Source organism: Kwoniella europaea, chromosome 1 (genome assembly GCF_036810445.1).
Source record: "Kwoniella europaea PYCC6329 chromosome 1, complete sequence".
Taxonomy (NCBI): domain Eukaryota; kingdom Fungi; phylum Basidiomycota; class Tremellomycetes; order Tremellales; family Cryptococcaceae; genus Kwoniella; species Kwoniella europaea.
The window spans coordinates 9,322,074-9,347,697 of NC_089487.1; the positions used below are offsets into that span (position 1 = coordinate 9,322,074).

Consider the following 25,624-nt stretch of genomic DNA (forward strand, 5'->3'; position numbering starts at 1 on the left):
GGTCACTTTATACAAATTCCATTAGCAGTTCATACGTCGTGATGCATTGTTGTGGACTCAGATTTCGTGAACTCGTCCGATACAACACGACTTATGACTGTACAGTACATCAGTAAACAGGTTACAATACTGATAAGTAATTGCCTACGAATAAGGTTTCTCGGAAGAGAACTTTATTGTAACTACATATGTACCGGAATGGGCGGGCCTGCCAATTTGGATTCACTCACAGCAAAGTGCTATGTAATGCATTCTATCGTCGCCAATGACCCAATGACTTATAGACTAACATATACAGTAGATATGCATCTCCAAGTTATCAATGTCAATATTATAGACCCGCGTTACGTGAACCTACTTTACATTATGTTATATGTATAACTTTATGAAGATGTATATACTGACAGCATTAAAACCCCAAAAAAGCTCGAACCACGTATAATCCCAAGAAAAATCCCAATGAAAGTTGTGACCGTTGACGAATCAGAATATCGACTGAAATATTATTTGAGATGACACTCCCTTCGTCAACATCTAAACCCCTCGCATTCATACGGCATGATTTGTTCAAAGATGATACGATAATTGACTATTCTATAACTTCCATGTATCAGGACCGAACCCTGTTTCAGGAGCGTCGAGATAAGTTGCACCTTCACCATTCCAATCGGCAGCTACATACAAAGGGGATGTGTAAGCTAGGGCGAATGAAATGAAGCTTTGACCAATTTAGACTCACTATTCTGATACACCGTATTACCCCACCAACTGATCGAAGCACCCGGTAAACCGAGGAACAGGAAGATCGCAATTGCCGAGAGTGCTGTACCGACATCCAAAGCAGCCGATAAGACGTAATTGTACTGAAAACCGCCCAGAAAAACCATAATTCACTCAGTACACGAATACAGGCACAAGCACAAGCACGAGTGTACGGTTGTAGAGATGTTTGATTGACTCACCTTAGACCACCAAGCGAATTGTTTCCTCCTCAGCCAGAATTGGAAAATGAATCCAGTCAACAACCAACTAGCGTAATTGATACCAGATGCAGGGGGGATATACAATGCTCCGCTGAATACAACGGGCAGGTTCAAATTCCTGAAGATCGATTGAGGGTATTTTCGTACCCATAACCAGAACGGAATGGGTAATACCGCTCCGACAATTAACGCGTAAGTTTGAGGATGGTAGAGCGATCCTTTACTGAATAATCTGTCAGGTCCGATCAACCCCCTGTTACGATTTCACAATATATTAGCAATTATGCAAGGAAACAGGGATAGGATTAGGGTGAACTTACCAGATGATCGAGGAAGTGAAGAACACCTTGGTTGAGGCACAAGTCAACAATGATTTCTGGCCTGCAGCGCATATATCGGGGATCTTGGCGAACATGAGTTCCTTGGTTCCACTTTGGATGAAACATGCGATGGCAGTTGCCGACAATTGAGCGATGAAAGTAGCTCTAGGTGGTACTTTCATATAATGTCCTAGTTTCTGATCTTGGACGAATAGTAATCCAGCTGCTACAGTTTGGACGGTAAAGACTTTGCATAGCTACAGCACCAATGCAATGTCAGCTTTTTACCTCTTTCACGGATAGTGCCACTCACCATCCCTGGAATAGGTTGACCTTGGAACATGTAACCTGGTATCAATTCCGCCAAAAGGTTGATCGCTGGTTGTTGAGAAGTCATAGCGTAGATGAAAGCTGATGGGATAATATACACGAAAGGTAGCAGCACAGCGACGATGTATCCCCAAACTGGTAAATTGGTGTGATAGACTTCCAAAGCTGTGACGGCCAAAGTGAAAACCACAGCGAATAAAGCTAAGAACCACCAATCGGGGACTTCGGGATAATGTTTCATAAGCTTTATGTGAATATCATCCGCTTCTGTCTTGACGTTGATGATGGCTCGGTAAATCCTTGGACCGTGATATAACGCGGTGTGTACTAACAACGCTGTGGCCAATGCGAAAGCCAACATGAATGTCATTGAGAACGTCGCTGAGAGATAGACTGGCGAATATTCAGCATAAGCGGTGGTGTTCAACGTGATATCGGGTGTGAGAATGTTGAAGATATCGTAGGATGACCCAAATCGATCGGCAGCTTGTATGACATTGACTGGTAGATAAGCAAATTCCCAGACCTACAGTATTTTCTTTGATCAGCTCTGAGAACACTAACACAGGATCAAAATCCATACTCACATTGTTGTAGTACAAGATTGGAACGAGAATCCAGAAGAATAAGACAAATCCAACACCGACATTCACTTCAGCCCACCAAGGAGCAACGAGAGGAGATCCAATCCAGGTGATCTGAGTCCAATCGAAAGTCAAAATACCCATTCCGAGACCAGTAGAAATACCAAATAATTGATTGACAACCCTGTTCTTAGGTGCTATCCAACAAGCATAGGAGAAGTATGATAAAGCAGTGAAGATGAAACCTGGGGCACATGTGTTAGCCAAGGCTCGTGTGTTCTGATTGTTTTTCGAGAGGTAAGGCGAACTTACCTGGGAAGAAATAATATGCGAAAGCGCCTCCCATGCAAATGAGCAAAAACCTCAATCTACTCATACCACCTTGGAAACCGTCTTCTTCAGCATGAAGAGTGTTCAAGTTGGTGGTGACAACCAGATTACCAGGCCAAATCATAGAAGCTGGCCAAACAACGAATCGTCGACAGATACCGGCCATAGTAAAACCCGTAAGTTGAGTCGCAAGGATCAACATGATATCAAAACCATAACCGAATTTATGTTTATAGTACAATTCACTCGAGACCGTCGCATAGAGAGCGTAAGCTGGTCCGATCGCGACATTGGCCATCATCACGATGATGGTATGTTCTTTGATATTGAAGGGACCAGGATTGAAAGTGAATTCTGAACCACCAAGGAAACGAGGTAAATTCCAGGTCGTAATTGGGAGTAACCACGCAGCGAATTTACCGACTGGATACGTGACAACTCTGAAGAAAGACATGGATCAGAATTGTTTCGACACGCATCGATTTGAATTACTCACTGTACGATGAAGGGGGAGAGATAAGGAGCAGGTGTACGGAAGTGGAAGAACGTGTTGATACCTGAACCGATGATGACGAACAGCATTCCCAACACCCATGCTCGGAACGTAAGCGCTGCAAGTGACATAAGTGTATCAGCAGTTGTCATGAAGAATAATATCAGTAAAAAGGGACATACCTGGCATTTCAGGATCATCTATGTTCGACACTGAAGCTCTAACTTCGGGATATGGACTATCTTCTTCTACCATCCCCGGATCGAGTACACCCAGACTTTCATCTCCCATATCGCTCGCTTCCTTGTGCAATCCACCCATTCCATCTCCCCAAGTAGTCTTTCCATCGGGGACGGTCATATCACCCGTCATTTCAGTCATACCATAACTACCCCTACTATATCCTCTTGCACTTTCGCTCGTGAGATCACTCTCCGAAATTAGGGGTGCAGAAGATTTCATTCTTCTATTATTATGCGAAGTAGTGGGCCTATAGGATAATCCAGGTTCAGACAAACCCGAGTCTTCTGAAATCCTCGACATGGACATATCGGTTGTAGTAGTGAAATCCGTTGTAGCTGTATCCAATCTTGAACTTGAACTTTTCCCTCTTCTGCGATTCAATCTATCCATTAAGGAAGCGCCTGAATGGGGTCTTCGCGATTTCTTAGCTATGACAGGTGCACCACCGGTCGACTCGTCCGCGGACGACATGGTGAATGCGAAAGAAGAATTGTTGGGATTGTATCGACCGCTGAAAGGTGGAGGGTTCGATTTATCGTACATGAGTTCAGGAAGATGTCCTCCCACGTCAATCACACCAGTCGGAGTAGGTACCTTGCCATCCACAGATACCGAATGGGGCGTATCGCTCAAGCTCAAACCCGGTGTATTCAGGTGACCATCAGATGGACCGGTCGATATGTTCGTGGTCGTTCCAGCAGTAGTTGGAAGATGACTGGAAGAAGGTCCGGAATAGGATGTCGAATAATCTGAAATTGTTCCTAAAGCAGGTACAGCGGCGGTGGTGGGTCGATGAAATGCAAAGACTTCTTCATCCTCTTCTTCCTCCTCTTCATCAAAATCGTCTTCATCCTCATCATCTCCCTCTTTGTAAAATTCTTGTTCAGGTAACTCATCTGCGCTGATCCCTGAAGCGGCCGTATCTAACCTTGCTGTGGGCTGCCTCCGTTTACCTTTTCCCGTGCCAACACGTTTCCCACTTGACGTCGATGGTCGCCCAGAGCTGGTTCCGGGACGTGAAGGGTCTGACATTGGAAAGAGGTGGAAAGATAATGATGCTTGTGTATGATTGTGCAGTGCTGGGTTGGTTGGAGTTGATTGATGGTGATGATCAAATTAGTCTAAAAGATGGAGGATAAAAAGGAAAATGATTAGCGTGAAAGAACGGACAATAGTTGGTATAATGTCGAATCAAGTAGTAACACTAACACACTAGTGCTGGGTAGTGGCAATGAAAACTCACTTGAATCGGGTCTGAATGAGACGTTTCAACGTATTGCCTTTCTAAGGTTGATCCATGTAATGTTTCGATCTACTGAATACGATCTGATCTTGCACCACTTGTTGTCTCTGTGTTTTTCATCTAAAACAAGATGGAGTCAAATGGATCTGAGGGGATAATCCGAGACTGAGCTGGTCTCGATCGAAATATTCAATATGAAGTATGGTGATATGGATAGGGCTGTTGTGATACGAGCGGATATGTGAGCGAGGTGCCCTTATCTATCTATATGGTGTGTATGTTATTATATACGAAGTAATAGGAATGGTGAACGTCGGTGCGTTGATGGTGATCGTATGGTTCTCCACAGTGGTTTATGGTCCGTGTGACGTATTTCTGACGCCTTGTCTCTCTGTTTATGCGGATGTTCAGTCACTCCATGTGTGTATATGTGTGTATCCTTCTCAAGAGATACCTTTACGCTTCTGATTGATTGAGTGAGTGTGACTGCCAAGATTGCGCGAGATTTCTGAAATGTCCTTTCCTCTCTTTGGTAAGGGGGGTACGTGCGCGTGACTGATCGGGGCGCAGGGTGATGGATCAAGTGTGATGTCGAGTATCTATTTATCAATGTTTATATCTTTGATCAGTAAGTATAATTTGATGTATGCGAAGATTTGTTGACAGATAAAGAAAGTACAGTGGGAATAAAATTGACTGTGAGTTTTGGTGATGCATAGGAAGATGGGACCTCGAGTTGCGATATTATGGGTCTTTCGGAGGTCGTAGGGTGGGTAGGTGGGGCTATTCTAATTCCGATCATTCTCTCCTCTTCTCTCATGCTCGAATAAAAAGGTTCGGAATCGGACAATTAAGAGTTGTCCTTTTCCCTTAATATTTCACCTCAAGGCACTTCGCAATCTAACCCATGTTCCAAACTTTCAGACTCTACGCATCAAATCATGCAAAGGTAGATAACGCGACGTTGATGCTTTTGCCAAGTGTTTGTGTCTCGTCTTAAGACATGAAAAGACCTCTCTATATGATCTCACATAGATGTAAAGCGGAGAGGTGTGAGAGTAAAGTTCGAAGGGGGCGAGAAAAGAGCACAAGCTCCGCGTTGCATTTCCCTCGACACAAGGAGATTGCTCAGGCACGATCTCACCAGAATAATGGGATTAACAGAGTGGATCGATGAACCTTGATTTTACCCTTACGGGAGGAGAGTGAGGTATGATTGGTTTTTGGTTTGTGTTCACTTCCTAACAAGTATACATTTATGAATAGAAGCTTTGAGTTGTCAAGATGTAAGATTTTCCATATCTCGGGTCACCAGTCAGTCGGACGTAAGATTGGTTGATTCGTTCAGACGAAACCCATGAAATCACTGCACAGTATCACTCTTTTGCCTCTAGTCCTCAGAAATCCTCCCTCTGGAGATCTGCGGTCCATCCCGACCGCCCCTTCCGGATTTATTTTATTCGGATCAACATGAAGGGATTCAAAATTGACAAAAATACCAAAATACCCAACCTGCGAGCAAGCCTCTTTTTCGGTTACTGTTATTCCTACCCAGATATTTGGGAAGGCAAGGTAAAGTAAGGGTTTGTTTTGTGCAATTCCTGAGTCCATGTCAGCCGTATGATCGTTGCATTGCAGTGCATAAAGATCCAAAGATCCCAGAACAGGAGAAGGAAGCATAACCATGTTGTTCAACCAAGTTGTTATGTAAATGTACAGTGGTAGACTAGATGATGAGTTGATGCGATTGTTGATTTCGGACGCAGATCGTTGTTTTGCATTTTCACGATCTTCTCGACGATCAAAGGTACAACTTCGCCCTCGACCTGAACGTCGTACTCAGATCTCTCCTCTCCATCTCAAGACAGGGTTGAGACTTGACCGGTGAAGAATATTGGTACGTCTTATCTTGCAGTGTGGTCAGCAACATGTCAAAGGGCAGCAGCATGAATAAACCCTGAGAAGTGAAGATCTTTTTTTTTTTTTTGGATTTTGGGTTTGTCGGGTTGGTGTCATATATTTTCCGATGGCCGGATGTGGTATAAGTTATATATATACGTGAAATGTCAATAATGTTATGGTTGTTTGTGGCATATAGATCGACATATAGATGATGGTGTGTACAGCGTGTTCCTGTACGATGATGAAACAGAGATAGAAGCTTGATTGAACACGCGGACTGCAGTCGATCGAGGATGAGACGAACAGGAGTTGGCAGCGTTCTCACTGGATGGAAACTAAGTGGCTATTGGTATTTCACCTATTCGCATTTCACCTATTCTTCACTGTCACCTGCTGCTTCATTAGGCTTCTATATTCTTCCACATACATATCGGATCTCCTGGTTGAGCTGTGGGTGTACTTGGATAGACATACCATGTGATATTGGTGAAGCTACCATTATAGTCCACTCCGATTCGAAGCAGCTGTTCTTGGTCATCCTGCTGATGTAAAGATAGCCATAGCTTGTATCTGGTATGTCCACACTGGCTTCATGGTCGTCCTCCAAGAAGCAACGACGGAGAGCCCATTGAGCTCGATGTGGATGAGACACCCAGACCGTAGACTCAACCAGTACGGACTGCCACTCATCCCCGCTCAACCGGTTACTACCATCACTTCCAACCGGTTGCTTTCTCCATCGTCCACTATTCATCAACGCTGACCTCACTCACTCACTCACTCATCAAGCATCACTCCATCCTCTATGCTTGGGGCTATCATACCTGCTAATCATACCTCATCCTAAGAGACTAACGATGACAGAAAGCTTCAAGTACATCCAACTCTCCCGCCCATCCTCAAACACCTGGCAAATATCCCTCTCCTCTCCACCGGACAACCGACTCACCCCCGAGCTTCTCTCTGAATTCTCCTCCGCATTAGACCAAGTAGAATCTCAATGGAGGGAAGTGGGCGGTGGGAAGCCCCTTCCGAAACAGAGAGAGGGCTATGAGGGAAAGGGGGCAGGGGCGTTGGTAGTCACGAGTGGGAATAAAAAGTTTTTCAGTAATGGGCTGGATTGGGAGAGAAGTTTGAAGATTAAGAACTTCTTCGAAGGTGGGTCAAACCTTAGACTAAACTTATTTCAGTATCTATCGACAGAGCAGATTACACGGCTATGGATCAGGATGTTAAGGGGGAACTCAGCTGATCATCTGGTTTCCACAGAATTATTCGATCCTGTCATGTGGAGATTACTTACCTTTCCATTATTTACCATAGCAGCTATCAATGGGCATGGTCAGTGATTCAAAGCAGAATATCCAGGTGGGTAGCAGCTGATGGTACATCGTACCTTCTTAGCCTTCGCAGGAGGTATGATTTTAGCTCTATGTTGTGATTATCGAATTATAACCTCCGGTAAAGGGTTCCTATGTATGAACGAGGTAAGTTGTCCCCATCGTATCACTGAACGAACGATGTTTCGAGTATAGGCTAAAAATGTTTCTATATGTATGGTTCAGATCCAATTTGGTTCACCCTTACCCAATTCATTCAACGCCCTTCTCTCACTCCGAATACCTCATCCACAGCATCATCGAGATACCCTCCTGGCTAGACGATGGACACAGAATGAATTACTCGATATCGGCTTAGTAGATGAAGTGGTCGAACCAAAAGAGGTGCAAAGTAGAGCTGTACAAGTGGGTCAAAGGGAGGGAGGGAAAGTTGCATCGGGTTCTTGGGGTGCAATCAAGGTGAGTCCACCCATCTACTCACATACGTCGAGAAATAGATGTGCTAATTGGGTTTGATGAATCGTAGCGCGGAGCATATCATCAGGTATTAGAGTACAGTCAGTCTTATCGTACGCTCAATTTACCCCCTCAAGAGGAGAAGGAGTTTTATGCGAGAGTAGGGAAAGATGGCAGTAAAGCTAAGTTGTAGAACTCTAATCTTAGGATTTGAGTCAAGATGAAGGTACGATACGATGTAGTGATAGTTTGTATATATGCATTATCACTTGTAAAACACCTTCTTTACGAGCGTTGCTGTCCCACCCCAAAATCAATTCAACCAATATGGTCCGTGTTGTCTGCTTTACGTTTCACTATGAGAGATAATGATCTCTTTGAGTCAGAGTCCAAATCAACCCAGTCCCTACATCAAACATCGTCAGAATCGACATCCATATACATGCTTGACATCATTGTATTCGATTCGCTGTTGTAGATAACAACACAATACTCACAACCAACGATGAGAGGTCCTATGGATCCTCTGTTAGGTTTGATCGAACCGAATATCAACCATTCCGAAGTGAAATGCCAAGTTGCCAAAGCGTATGTACCAATAGCCAGATCGTATGCTCTATTTGACATCAAGATGAGTCAGCGTACATTGACTAGAAGGGAAAGAGGGGTTCGGACTTACACTCGATCATTAACGTTATACGTTGCCATACCTCTTATCAACGATGCCAAGGCAGTCCAGATACCGAACATCCTCCCGGCGAGGAAGGTCACTATTGCATCACCATCATCATCAGCATCATCATGAAGATCAACGATCTCATATGTATGGCAAGGACGCACTCTCATCTGATTTGCGGGAATAGATCTCTTTACTCTGCCAAATCACGAAATGGTTCTGGAAGGCATTGTATGTACCTGCTACTGTACTCAATAGGAGGAAGTAAGGTAGGTATCCTGAATCGGCTGAAGGTAATACTATAGACGAGATAGATAAGTATGAATCAGCAATCTTGGACATACATCAAAATGGAGATTGAGGTAGAGAAGTGCGACTCACCTGATGTCATCTTGCTATACCGTGGTGATGATGGATATACTGTGCGGAGGAGGGAGCAATGTTGAAAAGGAAGGCAAGGGTGTATGTCCAAGTATTTATACGAGCAGCGTTATAATCAAACGTTATGAGTGGGAGAATCCCAAGTCGATCGAAAGCAAAGCTTGGACATCCCAGATCTGATTCTCGTATACTTGTCAACAAGCTTTATTTAACAGGTCCAAGCGTACACGTCTCATGGTAGAAGCGGAGTACGCCGCATCTGCCATGTGGGATTCTCAAAGTGACTTCTGATCACTCGATTAAAGGAGTAGGGGTGTAACATTTGGCATTCGAATCAACTGATTCATCTTCCATCCTATACACATTCGGAGATACTGTTACTCAAGAAGTGGTATATACCTCACGCACTCTAGGCAAGGAGATCACCAGTCAACTGAGCCTGAACAATCACTATCCTACGACCCCTCATACCTTGATCCTTCTTTCCATTCTTTCCATTCTTCCCATTCTACTAATAGAGATCAGACGATGGACCTCGTACAGAATGGCGAGAGTAGCAAATCACCTCGACTCGATGGAGATATAGTGATGGGCAATGGTGGAAGTGACTTGATCTTACCTCAATGGGATGGTATGTCATGTTTTCCTACATCAGATCTCGAGTACAATCAAGCTGATTGATTTGCATTTGACAGTACCACCACCCCGACATTTACATTCTTCTCACGATCTCATATCCCTCCTTCACCTAGATACATTATACAACGACTATGTACGTCCTTACGCCGAGGTTAATCCTCAAGATACGGAGAAAGGTCAACAACAGCATAGAAGGAGGAAATTGGAGAAAGGGTATTGGCATTTAATAGATGATTGTATAGGTGAGCTAGCTACATCCCTCTACCGTGATGTTATACAAAACTCCAATCGGACCATTGTATCTGGAGTATTTGCGATATTTAGAAATGCTGATATTGATGATGATTACTATGACGATGTAGACCCAACTCCAACAGGTACAAAACTAGATAATCAATCTCTCCTCCCCATCACACAAGATTTCATGCATCCTCCTGGACAACCTCCATACCTCTATTCAGAGGGTATAGAGATGTTACCTGATGAAGCGTTTCAGGTAGCAAGGTTGGAAGTGGGCCATAAAGAGGATGGGGTGAGTGTCGCCTTCATTTTTACGTATCTGAACAATAGTCGAGAGTCACAAGTACAACAGCTCACGTGGATGGATTTCTCTTTGTAGTACTCTGCTGGTGTGAAGTTGGGTGTAAGAGAAGCTGAGGAAAAACGAAGGGTGAGTGAATGTCTCATACCATACCATACCATACCATACCGTACTATACCCCTGTATGAAGACTTGTCATAACCCTCTGGTTTTTTTTTTTCCCAATTTTTTTTTACTTCATCTATAAGAATGTATAATATGGTGACTTACTCTACACCTTATCACAGCGCAAGAAAGCCAATAAACTATCAATCAAACCCAACAATACCAGTACCACACCAGGTATACCATCTCCCGGCATAGGTATACCTAACAGTAGCGTACCAGGTATCCCTTCTCCACGTCCGGGTTCTACACCAGGTACACCACTCTTACCAGTCCTACCACCGGGTCATACCAAGAATAATAGCTTCGGACGTAAACCTTCGTTACCTAATGTTCAGCTGGGTGTTAAACCCTTTGGGCCCGGACCAGGTCAAGGAAGACCTTATAATCCGAATAAACGACCTGGTTCAGTAGAGTTCGATAATAATCATCAAAGACAGAGTAGTAAGAAATTCAAATCTGGTTCGGTTGGTCCAGCAACGTCGAATATACCTTACAAACCTACTGGAACCGGGGTAGCTGGAAGTAGATCTGCTAGTCCTATGCCTTCACATCCCCATCAGGGAGGACAACAAGGTGGACAGAGTGGACAAGGAGGGCAAAGTGGACAGGGACAGGGACAGGGATTGAAATTCAAAATTGGAATGAGAAGTAAGACTGAAGGTGTACAATGAGGGAAAGCGAGCTGTGATTGTAATTTTGTATCTAGCATTTAGGATTAGTTCATGTATGAATGTGACATCCGTGCGGATGGGCTCACCTCATAATGTTGTGCTTTATCAGAGATCGTCTTGGAAGCGTCGTGAGGTGCAAAACTATCACAGAGAATTGACAAAGAAATATCTGACAATCTTTTCGCTTCTTGTATTATTCATTTCGATGTTTCACCACTGCGGAACAGACTTATGCCTATACCATTACAAAACAGTATTATGCATTCAGGTTGATTTGAAGTATTGGAAGTATTTGAAGTTATTTGAACCGAACCAGGATTGTCATCTTGTAATATATGTATATATGAATATATGGATTAATTCTATGGCTACAGATTATTATTTGGTACAGTGTATTTATCTGATATCTAAAGAAGAAAAAATTCTATTTTATTAATCGAAATGGCTCTTCACATCTCTCCCATCTGATCATACATCATCTACTATACCTGCCTCATCATGGGTGTTTGACTTCCCATGGAATACCTATTATCATCAATACTGGAAGGATGAGTACCAATACCACCATTACTATTATTACCATTACCAATATATGCTGCACCAGTATTCCTATCGATCATTTCCCTCCTCATCTCTTGTTCCCTCGCCTGCCAGTTGGCTCTTTCAGGATAGACGTCAAATGCCCCTCTACCTGTGAAATCATTCTCTAGGTGATTGACATTCTCATGTCTTGCTTGCCATTTCGCCAATCTCCTCATATACCTTGGACTGGATTTACCTGCTGGCCATAAGTCCGCTGCGATGGTCAAAAAGTAGAAGACTACGATGAAAGCGACTGTCCACTCTAGGGCTGCGGCGGCGGATGTTACGCGATTGCATGTTTCGGCGGAATGGGACGAGGTAGCGGTGGAATTGCCGCCGCACTATGGTGCAAGGAAATCATCATTTAGTATTCAAATACAAAGGAATTGGAAAAGGGGAGGAAGGTCGAGTGAGATGATAATGACATACCACTCCGTAAGTTGCACCAAAAGCAATAGCGCAAGCTACAGCTACGACGACGACGGTCAATTTAAGGATGGAATTTCTTCTGAGAGATTTACGATCGGGATGATCCTTGTGTAATGACCACTATCATCAAGAGTACAGGAGATGAGCATCTTATCTCCGTGCAATGCATTTTTGAAAGGTGCAAGGTGGAATGCGGAGAAGGATAAACTCACGACTTCAGCAGATTGAAAGATAGCTGAGAGAGCTACACCGACGATGAAGACTAGTGTCATTGTCCAGTGGATCGTAGAGTGATCGAATGCGTTGAACTGATCATAACATATGATATTAGTGGGCTATTTATCCATTTACGTAGATGATGAGATGATGATGAGGTATCAAAGTATCAGATTGGATTTGATTGGATAGGACGTCGATTTAGAATACATAATAAAGAGACACCACTTACAGCCGAAAGCAGTACCAATCCCGCTGAACCTATTATACAGAATATGATTGCTAGCCAATCTGCAAGGGGCATGAAGGACGGTGTAAGCTACATTTATGTCTTCCTACCAGAAGAACAAGGGGTATGCTTACCAAATATCACTTCCCTCTTTCTCAGATCGGTAGGCAACCTATCAACATGTCTTAACCACCTCTCAGCGAAGAGTGAGAGTATGTAGAAACTACAAATAAATTCAACCAAGTTTATCAGTACTGCAAGTCCTTTTGTATATCTTTCAATCTTATGCCAAAGGTTTCTACTCACCCTGCTACACAAGCGCAAATGACAATGAACAGAGTCTGATGAGTGGCCCCTACATCACTTATGAAAACCACTGAAGCTTCGTCAGATTGGTATCGCGGTTTACCAGCTACCACCCAAAGTAACAAGAGTGCCAGGATACCGCCTAGCCAAGTTAAGGCGGCTAGAATAGGGAAGAGAACGTATGGTCCGAAGACTGCCCCCGAGAGATTGAATTATCATCATCAGCATAAGGCATATTTTATAGGTGGTGGTAGCAGATACTTTTAGCTTACATATGTGTGAGGTCAAAGTACGCTGATTTAACCATAAAGGTCTTCTTGATCCATCTGCTGCCTTCATCGTGGTAACTTAGCTACACTTGTTACTGGTATATATTGCGATGTATCTTTCTATGTCTATGTCTATGCGTGAAGCGAAGAAGATGAACGTTTATGAAAAATTTGAGATGCAAAGTACGATAAGTCTCGTCAAGTTATCTATACTTTCTATACTTCCATTAGGGATGGACACGGACAACGTAGTCAACCTTGAACGTATCATAGACTCTTCCAAAGAACGATGGCCTTGCGATTCCATAATCAAGGTAAAAAAAATTGGTTCAAGAATCCCAAAAACGTCAATATTACGGCGTTGCTCACAACGACGTCATAACCCCATCCCACATGTTCCCCGATTAGGTTTCAGTCCGATACCGTACTCATACCGAGCAAGGCACTCCCACACGCCGAACTCACATGTCATGTTGATTACATGAGGTATATACATACGAACGATGGAAGTTGGTATATACTCTGCTGTACTTGTATCATCATTCAGATCATATGAACATGGATATCATTCGTTCCATCATATTGTCAGTTTGGGATTCTTCATATACATATAGATCATCAAACCATCTTTACCTATCCTAAACCCTTTCTCTTCTGATCATAGCTGTTCCATCAATACCCAAAATTTCCTCCGTGCTCAAGCACTATTCATCAATCGCTCTCTTCAGCTTTAGCTTTCGATCGAGGTTTCCTAGCTTTCTTAGCTGGAGGCTGTGTCGTAATGCAGCACACAACTCAATCAGCTTATTGTTCATAGCACTGTATGCTCAGGGCAGACTAGATGACTCACCTTGACCTCGTCCTCATCTTCTGATTCAGCTTTAGCTTTCTTAGATCGTTTATTACTCGAAGCCTGAGGGACGAGCATCAGCTGTGAACGTTCGCTTTGAGCAAGTAGCAGACCAGCTCACTTTTGATTTTGGTTTTTCCTCTTCTTCCTCTTCGGCCTCAGATCCAGACTCCACTTTAGGTTTCTTCGTAGCAGCCTACAGAATACACAGCCAAACGTCAGCGTTAATAACAACATCGAGGTGAACACGATGTTGAGACACTACTCACCCTTCGCTGTGGCTTCTCTCTGGTTTCTTCTTCTTCAGGTTCAGCCTTTGCCTTCTTAGCGGGAGTCTAACCAGATTATCACAGTTTATGAGCCAAAACTTATATAACTTTATGGTAATCGGACAATATGAGATAACTCACTTTCTTCTTTTTAGGCTTCACTTCCTCTTCTTCTTCTGACAATTCACTTTCCGTTTCTTCTTTCTTAGCTTTCTTACCTGTAGCCTGCAATTCAAAAATGATCGTCAGCTAGCGCTCCTTGTGCTCCAACAATCAGTCAGCTGACTCGCTTTTTTAGGTTTCTTCTCTTCCACATGTCCGTCTTCTTGTCGATCTGCCTTCTTCTTCTTGGGAGTGGCTTTCTTCTTCTTAGCTGGACTTGAAGACGGTCCATCTCCTTCTCCTTCGCCATCTTCTTTTTCGGGTGAAGGCGGTTTACGAGCACTTTCCGGGATATCCTCATCGGCGACTGCGTGTTGAGTGGGAGACATCAGCGTCTGTCCGGCGTAGAGAGTGGTCATAGAATATACGACATACCATGTCCTTCTTCGAAAGCCGTTACAATCTAGTCGATGATCTTGTCAGCTCATGATCCTGTATATATGACCTCAGGTGGACTTATAACTCACCTTCTCTTGGAAATTTGGTCTATACATTGGTGTTGATCCAAATTATCAGCAGCTATCTCATCGACCTCTTTCACACCGAGACCAACATACGGAAGTTCTTCGACTGTTTGATAATTTCTCGTCAGCTGTTTGCTGTGTATCAGAGAGAGAGGGACAGCTCACATCCATCGACATCCGAGGCATCTGGAAAATCAGCCTTGAGATTTGAGATTACCTTTTCAGAGACACCTATGAATCAACAGATGTGTGAGCATTAACCTTCAAGACGACTTCTCGACTCTCCAACTCCACTCACTCCCACCCTGATCCACATACATAACACTCAACATCGCCCTGATCTCTGGAAGAGTTGAATGAAAGACTTACATCCCCAATGTTTCCACTTGAAACTACCTCTATCTTGAATCTCCACCCATACACCAAGCCTCAGCTCGCCCTTCCCGATCTTTGTTCCTTTACATGGCTTTGGCCCTATTGGATGAAATACGATCAGTGAATGCAGGATATACCGGTATGATGGGTGAGAGGACGACTTACCGTTGCATTGAGCTCTAGCTGCGTTGGCTACTTCCAGTCTGTATGCTGGCATGGCAGTTTCTGCTCTCACGATACTGAAGATTCAAGGTGTATAATTGGATTGGAAATATGAAGATGGAAGGTGCGATTTGCAGTTGATCGACGGTGTTATGGTGTAGTGATTGAACCCAACAACCAACAATCAACAATCACTTTCACTGACGTAACTTGAACATGAACATTGCAAAACGGAATCAATCCCACATGCCACATGGTAGTCGCGTCTTTTAAAGTTGGGATGATACTGTAGTTGCGTTGGGTGGGATCGGGCATCGCCGGGACAACCCCCAGGGTACGAGTACGAGTGGGACCGTGCTTTAAGCTTACCTTGCAACAACATCAAGTACGAGTGCTTGCTTCCTTTTATCCACCTGTCAGTCGGATGTTGTATTTTTCTCGCCATCGTAGATCGTCAATCATCCGATAATCAACCATGATCGTCCTTTGTTCTGACAACTCCCTTTAGCATAGTATCATTCACATCTGTATCAAGCACCCGAATAGTTCTCTGTAATATATCAACTGCAGCCTTAACATAGATAAACTTTATACGCGATGTCCGCGCCACCAGAACTGAATCGACAAGAGGATGAATCACAGACAGACGCCCAATCGATAATTGAATCAGCTTCCTCACCTACACCGACCATACGTCATTCTCAACAACAGTCACAAATCCCAACGGCCGCTCAAACTTTCGCTGATATACTGAAATCCCAACCGCCTAATCAGACGGGAGAGAACATGTCATCGTTAGCACCTGAACTCAAAAGATCGAATAGTGCTCAACAGCAGGAAGCCTTGGGCAAAGGTAGACCGGGAAGTTCAGGTTCGAATAATACCAGTAAAGATGAAGATGAACCGGTGAGTCTTCCATTCGTTCATTCAGTAGTTTAGGATTTAAGCTTGTGATCTCTCAAACGTTCCTTGAGAAAAAAGGCTGCGACGCTTTGGTCATTTTTGTTTTGACTTTCACTCTTCGTTTCAAAAGAGAACGAACGAACCAGATTTATGCATGGTTTCATGTGCTCTTTCTCTGGCTGAGTAAGAAGCATGATTAGGTGTTGATGGGAATATGGTGGCTTGAGCTGGATCATGGTTTCTGAATTCTCACTTCTTACCCATTCATACCTACTGCAGTAGACCTTGTTATTCTCACACTCTCGTTCTTTTGTTTATTTGTTTGTCTCTGTCTTCTATCATCTTTATTCCCTTGTCGTCTCTTCTCACCCTTTTATCAACGTATACAACGGTTGATTGACAATGACTACCCCAACTCAGCAACGACCTGACCCTGCATCCACTCCCACTCCTCGGCCCACATCACCTTCTACTCAATACCAAGCCGCCTTATCACCCGGTCGAGCATCGTCCATACGGTCTTTCACCACTGCGACAGAGGATGAAGACTACTACGATTCGCAAGCCCGACCTCGATCTGCTGTTCCCGGCTTGCAGAGTCTAGAATCAACGCCCAAGGGAGGGATGGGCAGTCAGAGGGGTCCACCTCCTACTGCATTTGGGAGTAGTTTCGGATCACCCAATACTACTTGGGGAGGTTTCAATAATTCCAATTCGGGTAGTATGCCCCGACCATCGAGATTACCGAGATTCCTTTCCAGTGGGACGTATCAACCTCCTCCCAAAGACGGTGGAGGATCCATGTCCCGCTCTACATCTAGAGCTAGACCAAATCTCCAGCATCGAGATAGCGCCGGTGTAGTGAAAGATAAGACTAAGGAGAATGACGATGAGGAAGAACCTGAAGATCGAGGTGCGGAATTAATCAAGAAAAGACAGAAGGAACGAAGACAAGCTAGATTGAAAAAACAACATTTAGAATTAGAAAGAAGATTAGCAGCTGAAGCTGAGGGCGTCACACCACTCGCTACACCCGATCTGAGTGCTCCCACCACCGGGATACCGGAAGAAAGCTTTTCGGCTCAGCAGAATAGGGGAACGATGAGTAGATCAATATCGAGATCCAGAGCTCCCAGTGCGGATAGAAGGAGATATCCTAGCGAAGCTGGTTATTTCCCCAGGCCTTCTAGTCTAGCTGGGACGGAAACGCCTAGAGATGGCGGTCTAAGTCCGAGAGACGAGTTCCTGCTTAGAGCGCCGTCGATCCATTCTAGCCAGGCTGATGAGGAAGATGAAGAGCTCATAGCGGCTGAGAGAGCAAGTATAGTGGATGAGATTGTGCATGATGTTGTGGAGGAGGAGACCGGAGGAGAGGGTCACAGCGATGAAGAAGATGAAGAAGAGGATGAACATGATGACGAAGGTGTCACATTGAGGGATAGACAAGATGTAAGTGATCCCCTTTCGATCTTCCTGGGTAGCTTGATTGATAATCTGGTCTAGGCACTCAACATCGAACATCCCTTCGGTCTGCCTATCTGGAAACCTGCTCTTTATCGAAAATCGCGTTCAGTCACTAGAAATGCCGAATCTGCCCTTCACTCCATCCCGTCCGCCGCAGCCGAGAGACACTTGCTTCCCGGTAATCTTCTCTGGATCCTATTATTCGGCTGGTGGCTTGCGCTAGCCTGCTTTTTCGTTGCTGTACTAGTGAGCGCCGCGGAAGTGTTGGGTGGTGGTCGAGGTGGATATGGTAAGACTTTACGAGGATTAGCATGGTATATTGGTTGGCCATTCGGCAAATACGTAGAGGGCGAAGGTGCTCCTGAAGATGATCAAGAAGACTCCGGGGATGACGAAGAAGCCGGTGTTCAGAGAGGTAGACCCGATTATGGTACATGGACAAGTCGATCTGCTTCTTCAGTCTCGCCCACACCCAAGCAACGTGTCGCGTCTGATGGTGCCTCGTCAAACTTCACCATCCGAAATGAGCCTAGTCGAGATTCTCTCGGTCTTCATGCTGGTCTACCCGATGAACCGCCAGTGCGACCACCTCCCGCTCCGAGTTCTCCTGCGGCAGCCTCCTCCAGTACCATCCGAGGTGATGAGCAGGGCCATGATAGACACCCGACCGTCACATTCTCTCCCAATGTCAAAGTACGAGATGAGGCTAATGAGCGATCGGCTCTTCTCAACAAGCAATCATCGAGCACTGGAGGAGGGTCAGGTTTCCGCCGACCTCGAAATAAGAAAGCTAAATTCCTTGGTCGATTGATTTACTGGCCTGGATTCTTCCTTATCGTCGCGCCAATCATGCTCTTTGTCTGTATTCTATGCTGGTTCTTCGTCATCACTATTCCAATGGCCAAACTTACGTGGGCGTTACTCAGATTACTGTACTACCGACCGTTGGAGATCAATTTCAGATCTGCACCTAAAGTGGTCGTACCTTTACCTAGCAACAGTACACCTCATGGATCACCGGAATCTGCCGACGGATCTGGATCGACTACGCTAAGAGAAGACGGTTCACCTTCTGGATATACGATGAAGCGGGCTCATTTGACTGCTGGTCAAGTCGCTCCTACCTCTGGACCGACGTCGACCGTATTGTTATGTACCTACCGTGCGATCGGTTTACAATATTACAAGTATACTGTCGGAGGTGTCAATATCATGTTCATCAATCTACTTCCATTGGTGTTCTTCGTAATTATCGATGGACTATTCATCTTGCCTTTTGTGGAGAAGCAAGAACATCATGGACAACCGATCTCGCCATTCTTGAAACTCATAACTGCCCAAGCATTGATTTTCGTCATGGCTCTAGCATCGGTTATACCCCTTTCTTACTTTATTGGAATGGCCGTAGCGTCCATCTCAGCTCAGTCTTCGATCGGAATGGGAGCAGTCATCAATGCTACTTTCGGTTCAATTATCGAAATTATCTTGTATGCTATTGCGCTCATCCAAGGTAAAGGAAGATTGGTAGAAGGATCAATAGTAGGAAGTATCCTAGCTGGTGTACTTCTCATGCCTGGAGTATCTATGTGTTCGGGAGCGTTCAGAAGGAAAGAACAGAAATTTAATGCCAAATCGGCTGGGGTGACTAGTACGATGTTGATCATGGCTATTATCGGGACTTTGACGCCTACTATGTTCTATCAGACTTATGGATCGGTGAGTGATCTCGTCGTCTACAATGATCATTCCCGTTATATGTCTTCAGTCGGTAACTGAGGCTGATCGTCTTTCTCGTTAAACCAGTTCGAACTCCATTGTGAAGGTTGTCCGGAACCTGTCGTCCACAACAACATCTCAGTCATCCCTGATATGGCCCTTGCACCGTTGAAAAAAGGTGATGTGTGGATGTGCGATCATTGTTACTACGAGCATCCCGATCCTCAGAACGACCCGTTCTACCAAGAACAGGTTGAAACGCTCATGTATTGCTGTGCTGGTATCTTGCTATTCGTGAGTGATATCTTCCTTTTGCGGAGTCAGAATCGGAAGGGTTTGACGACAGGCTGATTGTCTCTATGCTCGTTACAGTCGTACCTCATTGGATTGTGGTTCTCGCTTCGAACGCACGCTGCGCAGATTTGGCAGAACCCTCAACAACTCATGAAATCCGACGAAGCCAACGCGATCCAGGCTATACATCCAGCTGTCAAGGCGACTTTGACTCAAAGGATCACCCCTCAAGCAGTCATGCAACACATCCTACCGTTACATAAATCCACCACTGCGAGTCCCGTCCAACCATCAAGATCAACCCAGGGATCGCCCAAAGCAACTATCAGTAGATTACCTAGTCATCTCGGGATCAATAAACCTCCTACGACTGCAACTGTACCAGAAGAAGGAGATGATTACGGTGAACCGAGTGGAGGACGGTTATCGTCAAGTACTTTCAATTTGCCTGCTGGATATACACCATTCTTAGATTCGGTGAATAAAGATTTGAAAAATTCTTCGAACCATCTAACACCTATGAGATTACCTTCTACTCTCACCACGGAAGATTTCACTAGGGCCGTCGCCGTAGCTACCGTCAGTGCTCTACGACATCAAGGATCGATCATTGGTAGTGGGGGATCCCAAGCTGGTCCTGGATCTGCACAAAAGCAAAGACACCCTCATGAACTCACTGCTTCACCTACTGCTGCTGCTGGATCGGGACACGTGAAAGAGGAAAGTGAAGAAGAGGAACATGGTGGACATGAAGCTCCCTCCTGGACTAGGGGAGTATCGGCGGGTGTTTTATTGGGATGCACACTTTTATATGCTATTATAGCTGGTGAGTTGGATGACTATTACCCACAACATAGTGCTCGTAAACGTTGCTGATATGTGACTGTCTTTGTTGTTGCGTAGAAATCCTTGTGGACGTGGTTGATGTGGTACTTCAAGGATCAGGTATAGATGAAAAGTTCTTAGGATTAACCCTGTTTGCGCTGGTACCGAATACGACGGAATTCATGAATGCCATGTCCTTCGCTTTGAACGGGAATATCGCTTTATCGTGAGTGGTCTTACCCCCTCACACAATCATGACGTTCGGCGCTGATATGATATTTTTGGATGCGATAGGATGGAAATTGGTTCTGCGTACGCATTGCAAGTCTGTCTCCTTCAGATCCCTGCTATGGTTGCTTTTTCTGCATTATACCAACCTGATAAAATGGGTGATGTGGTGGATACTTTTACGTGAGTACTGCTATTTCACCTTTACGACATATATGTCCATCATATGAACGCTGATTGAGTTATGCGGTGTCTAGATTGATTTTCCCACGATGGGATGTTATAGCTATCATCTTATCTATTTTCTTATTAACTTATACATACATCGAAGCTAGGAGTAATTATCATAGAGGATCGATATTGGTATTAGCGTGAGTAACTCCTTCACTAGGCAGAGAATTTTCTCGCTGACATGGGAGTTGATATTTTTGTTTGTAGGTATATCGTCCTGATTATGGGATTTTACTACGCCCCTGCTAGATCACAGGGTGATACGTCCAGTGATTTGGTTTATGGACCGGAGAGTTTGAGGGAGTTAGGAGGTGCGGGTTTGAGTGTGGCTCTCACTAAACTCTGGGTGTAAGTCGTGTTTGGACTTGACGTGACAGTGAGAGTGAGAACAAGAGTGTAACAACTTTTTTTGTGATGTCTTGTTTTGTCTGTGTGTCAATTTTCTTTTCCTAATTTGTCTGTCTGTCTGTAAATACATGCTTGTTCTTTCCTTGTTCTACCTCTATACATATTATACAGTAATACAATTGCAATTGAATTTTAGATATCATCATCTATCACGAATTAACGATGTTTCAGTATTTATTTCCAGTATCAATATCAGTATGTATGTGCTCTTGCTTGGATGTAACAAAGAAATTGATTGGATCAGTAGTCAGTTGATGGTTCATTCAGCATGTGAGGTGCTGTTTACGTGTATGTGAATGTGTATATTTGATGCGGTGTGTATGAGTTTGGTAACACATGTTTGAGAGGCGTTCTCATGTTTGTTTGTCTTTGTCTCTCTTTGGTATGTCGATCAATTCAGGATTCATGGCTCACGAGATGATTCACTTGAGTGTGGGGGGCCAGACTCCAGGAGACCGTTTCTTCCCCTTTGAGCAACACCATACCCTTAGATCCAGGAAAAAGGAGGTCAAACCCTGAATATCACCACCATCCCTTCTTTGGTAGGATCGCCCTTCCAACTCTTGATCAATTCGTCACTTGACTGGACTCTTTTCTCTCGTTCGGAGCCTGTTTGGCCGTGTTGAGAGGGACGGGAAGATGGACAGGTAAAAGATTCCCCCGGATAGCTGTCTCTTAGATATGAGTACGGAGATGGATGAGGATTAAAGCACGCTAAAAGGCGACATCTCATTTGGTACTGTACTCGTACTGATCACCGGTGTATTTCATGTGTACATATTTACCATCCTACTCGTATCTTCTCATGTATATATCTATTCAATATCTGATCATATCATATCATATCATAAGTTAAGCAATCATCCACGATCGATCTATTGATAAGATTAATTCAAACATAACGATAAAGCCAAGCCGACGATTCTAATTTCATCCCAAGCTGTGTAAAATCATAATCGTAAAAATCACTCAATTGTCTTGGCATTGCTGGCCAACGGTCATATCCAAATCTGTTCACGCATTCGACTCCACTTGCAACTACGACCACTCAAACACAGCATATAAACAGGATTTGCTGCGTTGCGTACCATACCTTCCAGTCAAGTGGGGCAACAGGCAGATTATCAATCGTCAATCACCTGAACACACTACGCTAATTGATACAACGTGAAAGGAGGGGGTTAGTGTATTTCGGATCAAGGTGACATCACTCCACTACGGCAAAGCAAAAGGTAGCTACGATAACGACGGATGATAGAGTGATAACATCCTTATACAACACTCAACCATCCATTCAATCCTAATACATACATACATACATACATACAGTCAAACCATAGATCTGGTTTAGCAAGCACCTTAATCACCGGTAGTAAAACACAGTTCAATTCCCGATCACCCTCAAAAGCGTAACGTAACCACTTGTCACTTGTACCACCTCATCATTGCACCACTACGACTCATTCACACACCTAAAGCTTGTTACAATCACAGCATTAACAGCAACCATCGCATCATATCATCTATCTACTCTCATCCTTATACTAAAGTATTATCAGCAACCACAACACACTCAGGAGAGATACCATAACCACCATTGTTATCGGGATCATTTTCCCACGTTCATCATTGTCCCCTCCGTCCCTTTCGTCGAAATCTTGCCACCTCGAACTAGTAATTCAACCTATTGTGTATACATCCACTCAACCATGTCATTGGGTACATCACCTACCGCACCATCTTTACTCATCCCATCCAACCCAGCATTCTCACCTGTCGAAACGGCTCCCAAGGGAGGTATTTTAATCAATGTCCATCGAGCTTCCGAACCCACACTGTCTATCGATTCTTCATTGGGATCTTACAACACACATGCTAGACGACCTTCAGATCCATCATCGATAATCAGTGAGAAAGAGGAAATTGCATCTTCTTATTCGCACTCGCCGATCCCTTCACCAATCTCAGGTATTCACACGCCCAATGTTAATGCCAAATCGTTGAAAATTCGATTCGCACCTTTACCTGATCCTCGAAGACCCCGAAGTCTAAGTACAGGAAGGAACATAGCGTGGACAAACCAAGTAGATGAGAACGGCGATGAGAAGAGACAATTGTCTATTAAAGATCATACAACCCCAGATGATGATGAATGTGCGGTACAAGATGATTCGGATGAAGAAGAACAAGGAGGAGAAGAGGATGAAGGAGATGGTAAATCCGGTAGAAGGTGGAGTAAGAGTATGGGTTTGAGTAGTAGTTGGAAAGTATCAAAGAAACTTTTGACAGGTAAAAATCCAATCAAGGATAAAGAAAAAGATAAGGAAGATAGTTCCATGAGTTATCCACAGGGTGCACCGTTGAAGAAGAGTGTTAGTACAGGTGGATTCATTGGGTCGTAAGTCGCAATCTCTGTTTATCCCCTTTGCCCCTCACTAGATCATATCAGACCATAACGATCTAAATCTTACCAAATCAAGTTCACGACCTCTGATCCGATTTTAGGCAAGATAATATGCTAATCATTATTGTTCATTCCATCGCAGCTCTCCATTCCGATGGACGTCCGAGACAGAGCGTAAGAACAGTATGCAAGGCTCTTCTCCACCTACCGTCACTTCTTTCCTATCTTCACGCTCAAACTCAAACCCCAATACCGCCTCGGGTCATCGACGTAATTCATCCTTGGAACCTGGTACAGGATCTTCCTACAGTAGTAGGCTGAGTAGTTCCCCTTCTACCACTCCGATCAAAATGATGAACGGGCGGGTATACGGGTCGAGGAGAGCATCGGAAGCTGCCGAGCGAGAGAGGAGGATCAGGGAGAAGAATGAACCTGCTTTTGTTGAGTGGGGACAGGGTCAGGTAGCACAGCGTACTACCGAGGAACCATCGGGTAAGGGAGGGTTCCTGGGTGATAACGATGATGGAGGTGGGATGGCTTGGGTGAAGAGACGTAGAGAAGAGAGAGAAAGACAGAAAAGAGAAAAGGAGGAACAAGAGAAATTACAAAGCGAACAAGGCCTTCCCGAAGCACAAGAACGGGAGAACGGTAAAGATGGTGTTGGAGTAGAAGAAGCATTATCAACAAGCTCTTCGTCCTCTACTTCTTCATTGGATCTGAATTTGAAGAAATCAGCTTTGGGTATCAATACTGGTGATCTCAAGACTCCAGCTATTGCAATATCGGAATTACCCCCTACACCTATTATAAGAGTATCGGCAGATTCTGATAATACCTCGAACTCACCCAGTACCAACTCGCATGGTCAATCGGAATATACGAAATCCACCATGAACATGGACGTGGGACCAAAAGGAGAGAGAATGACACCCACACCACCTAACGTATCTTCAGAAGCTATACATGCCCCTAAGACTTTGGTGGACGAAAGGAAAGAAGGTGATCATGTGGTTCAAGCTATGAGGATCCCTTCAGGGACGACTGCTCAGAAATCGAATAAATTGAAGGATCCTTTCGCGCAGGAGAGTCAGAACAATGATAATCCCAGTGATGAAGAGGAAGAAGAGGAGGATGAAGAAGAAGAGGATGAAGATGATGGTGATTTCGATGATGATGAAGAGGAAGAAATTGATATTAGGTGAGTGATGATATAACACTACTACTATTGGTTTGATACAAGGTGACTGATTGAGTTTCGGATACAGGACGACTTCGAGTGCCGCTGGTGTAGAAGTCATAAGTCGCCACAAGTAATGGAACTCAAATACATGAACAACTAAAACCACTTATCTACAGCATCAACATGACCTGGATCCTCTGGAATGATCCATCCCTGCTCAACTTCCTTCGCGTCATTGAAACAGCAATCGCTCTTTTCCCAAAGCAAAAGTAAAATCAGAATCAAAAGGATAAGGGCAAGATAAGCTCCAACTTCATTCATTTCTCCTTATTTGATTGTACAATCAGTTGTATATCTA

General features: G+C 44.2%; 9 protein-coding genes across 9 annotated transcripts; 5 read left to right on the top strand and 4 right to left on the bottom strand.

Moving 5' to 3' along the window:
- Positions 1–594: 594 nt before the first annotated feature.
- V865_003552 (OPT family small oligopeptide transporter) lies at positions 595–4,315 on the bottom strand (the record flags this gene model as incomplete). The annotated part of the gene is made up of 9 exons (XM_066227345.1): positions 595–674; positions 740–863; positions 963–1,236; positions 1,304–1,560; positions 1,617–2,159; positions 2,221–2,462; positions 2,530–2,987; positions 3,044–3,158; positions 3,223–4,315. 9 exons carry the CDS (start codon positions 4,313–4,315, stop codon positions 595–597), a joined length of 3,186 nt encoding a protein of 1,061 aa, XP_066083442.1.
- Positions 4,316–7,285: 2,970 nt separating this feature from the next.
- Positions 7,286–8,417, top strand: V865_003553 (uncharacterized protein; the record flags this gene model as incomplete). The annotated part of the gene is made up of 5 exons (XM_066227346.1): positions 7,286–7,586; positions 7,698–7,769; positions 7,833–7,915; positions 7,994–8,227; positions 8,295–8,417. 5 exons carry the CDS (start codon positions 7,286–7,288, stop codon positions 8,415–8,417), a joined length of 813 nt encoding a protein of 270 aa, XP_066083443.1.
- Positions 8,418–8,580: 163 nt separating this feature from the next.
- Positions 8,581–9,291, bottom strand: V865_003554 (uncharacterized protein; the record flags this gene model as incomplete). The annotated part of the gene is made up of 5 exons (XM_066227347.1): positions 8,581–8,630; positions 8,722–8,840; positions 8,904–8,994; positions 9,065–9,199; positions 9,282–9,291. The coding sequence occupies 5 exons, from the start codon at positions 9,289–9,291 to the stop codon at positions 8,581–8,583; spliced, it is 405 nt and encodes a 134-aa protein (XP_066083444.1).
- Positions 9,292–9,809: 518 nt separating this feature from the next.
- V865_003555 (uncharacterized protein) lies at positions 9,810–11,300 on the top strand (the record flags this gene model as incomplete). Its single annotated transcript, XM_066227348.1, has 5 exons — positions 9,810–9,912; positions 9,977–10,162; positions 10,283–10,452; positions 10,540–10,590; positions 10,749–11,300. 5 exons carry the CDS (start codon positions 9,810–9,812, stop codon positions 11,298–11,300), a joined length of 1,062 nt encoding a protein of 353 aa, XP_066083445.1.
- Positions 11,301–11,782: 482 nt separating this feature from the next.
- Positions 11,783–13,401, bottom strand: V865_003556 (uncharacterized protein; the record flags this gene model as incomplete). The annotated part of the gene is made up of 7 exons (XM_066227349.1): positions 11,783–12,223; positions 12,312–12,431; positions 12,524–12,619; positions 12,760–12,818; positions 12,891–12,979; positions 13,063–13,255; positions 13,335–13,401. The coding sequence occupies 7 exons, from the start codon at positions 13,399–13,401 to the stop codon at positions 11,783–11,785; spliced, it is 1,065 nt and encodes a 354-aa protein (XP_066083446.1).
- Positions 13,402–14,042: 641 nt separating this feature from the next.
- On the bottom strand, positions 14,043–15,668 carry V865_003557 (uncharacterized protein; the record flags this gene model as incomplete). The annotated part of the gene is made up of 12 exons (XM_066227350.1): positions 14,043–14,102; positions 14,182–14,244; positions 14,303–14,377; positions 14,451–14,516; positions 14,592–14,675; positions 14,741–14,919; positions 14,988–15,015; positions 15,080–15,098; positions 15,170–15,182; positions 15,242–15,307; positions 15,446–15,550; positions 15,617–15,668. The coding sequence occupies 12 exons, from the start codon at positions 15,666–15,668 to the stop codon at positions 14,043–14,045; spliced, it is 810 nt and encodes a 269-aa protein (XP_066083447.1).
- Positions 15,669–16,210: 542 nt separating this feature from the next.
- Positions 16,211–16,552, top strand: V865_003558 (uncharacterized protein; the record flags this gene model as incomplete). Its single annotated transcript, XM_066227351.1, has 1 exon — positions 16,211–16,552. One exon carries the CDS (start codon positions 16,211–16,213, stop codon positions 16,550–16,552), a length of 342 nt encoding a protein of 113 aa, XP_066083448.1.
- A 366-nt stretch (positions 16,553–16,918) lies between these two features.
- Positions 16,919–21,626, top strand: V865_003559 (calcium/proton exchanger; the record flags this gene model as incomplete). The annotated part of the gene is made up of 9 exons (XM_066227352.1): positions 16,919–17,965; positions 18,020–19,696; positions 19,784–19,990; positions 20,069–20,624; positions 20,709–20,816; positions 20,894–21,041; positions 21,110–21,226; positions 21,301–21,414; positions 21,482–21,626. 9 exons carry the CDS (start codon positions 16,919–16,921, stop codon positions 21,624–21,626), a joined length of 4,119 nt encoding a protein of 1,372 aa, XP_066083449.1.
- A 1,765-nt stretch (positions 21,627–23,391) lies between these two features.
- On the top strand, positions 23,392–25,400 carry V865_003560 (uncharacterized protein; the record flags this gene model as incomplete). Its single annotated transcript, XM_066227353.1, has 3 exons — positions 23,392–24,080; positions 24,229–25,284; positions 25,352–25,400. 3 exons carry the CDS (start codon positions 23,392–23,394, stop codon positions 25,398–25,400), a joined length of 1,794 nt encoding a protein of 597 aa, XP_066083450.1.
- Between the last annotated feature and the right edge of the window lie 224 nt (positions 25,401–25,624).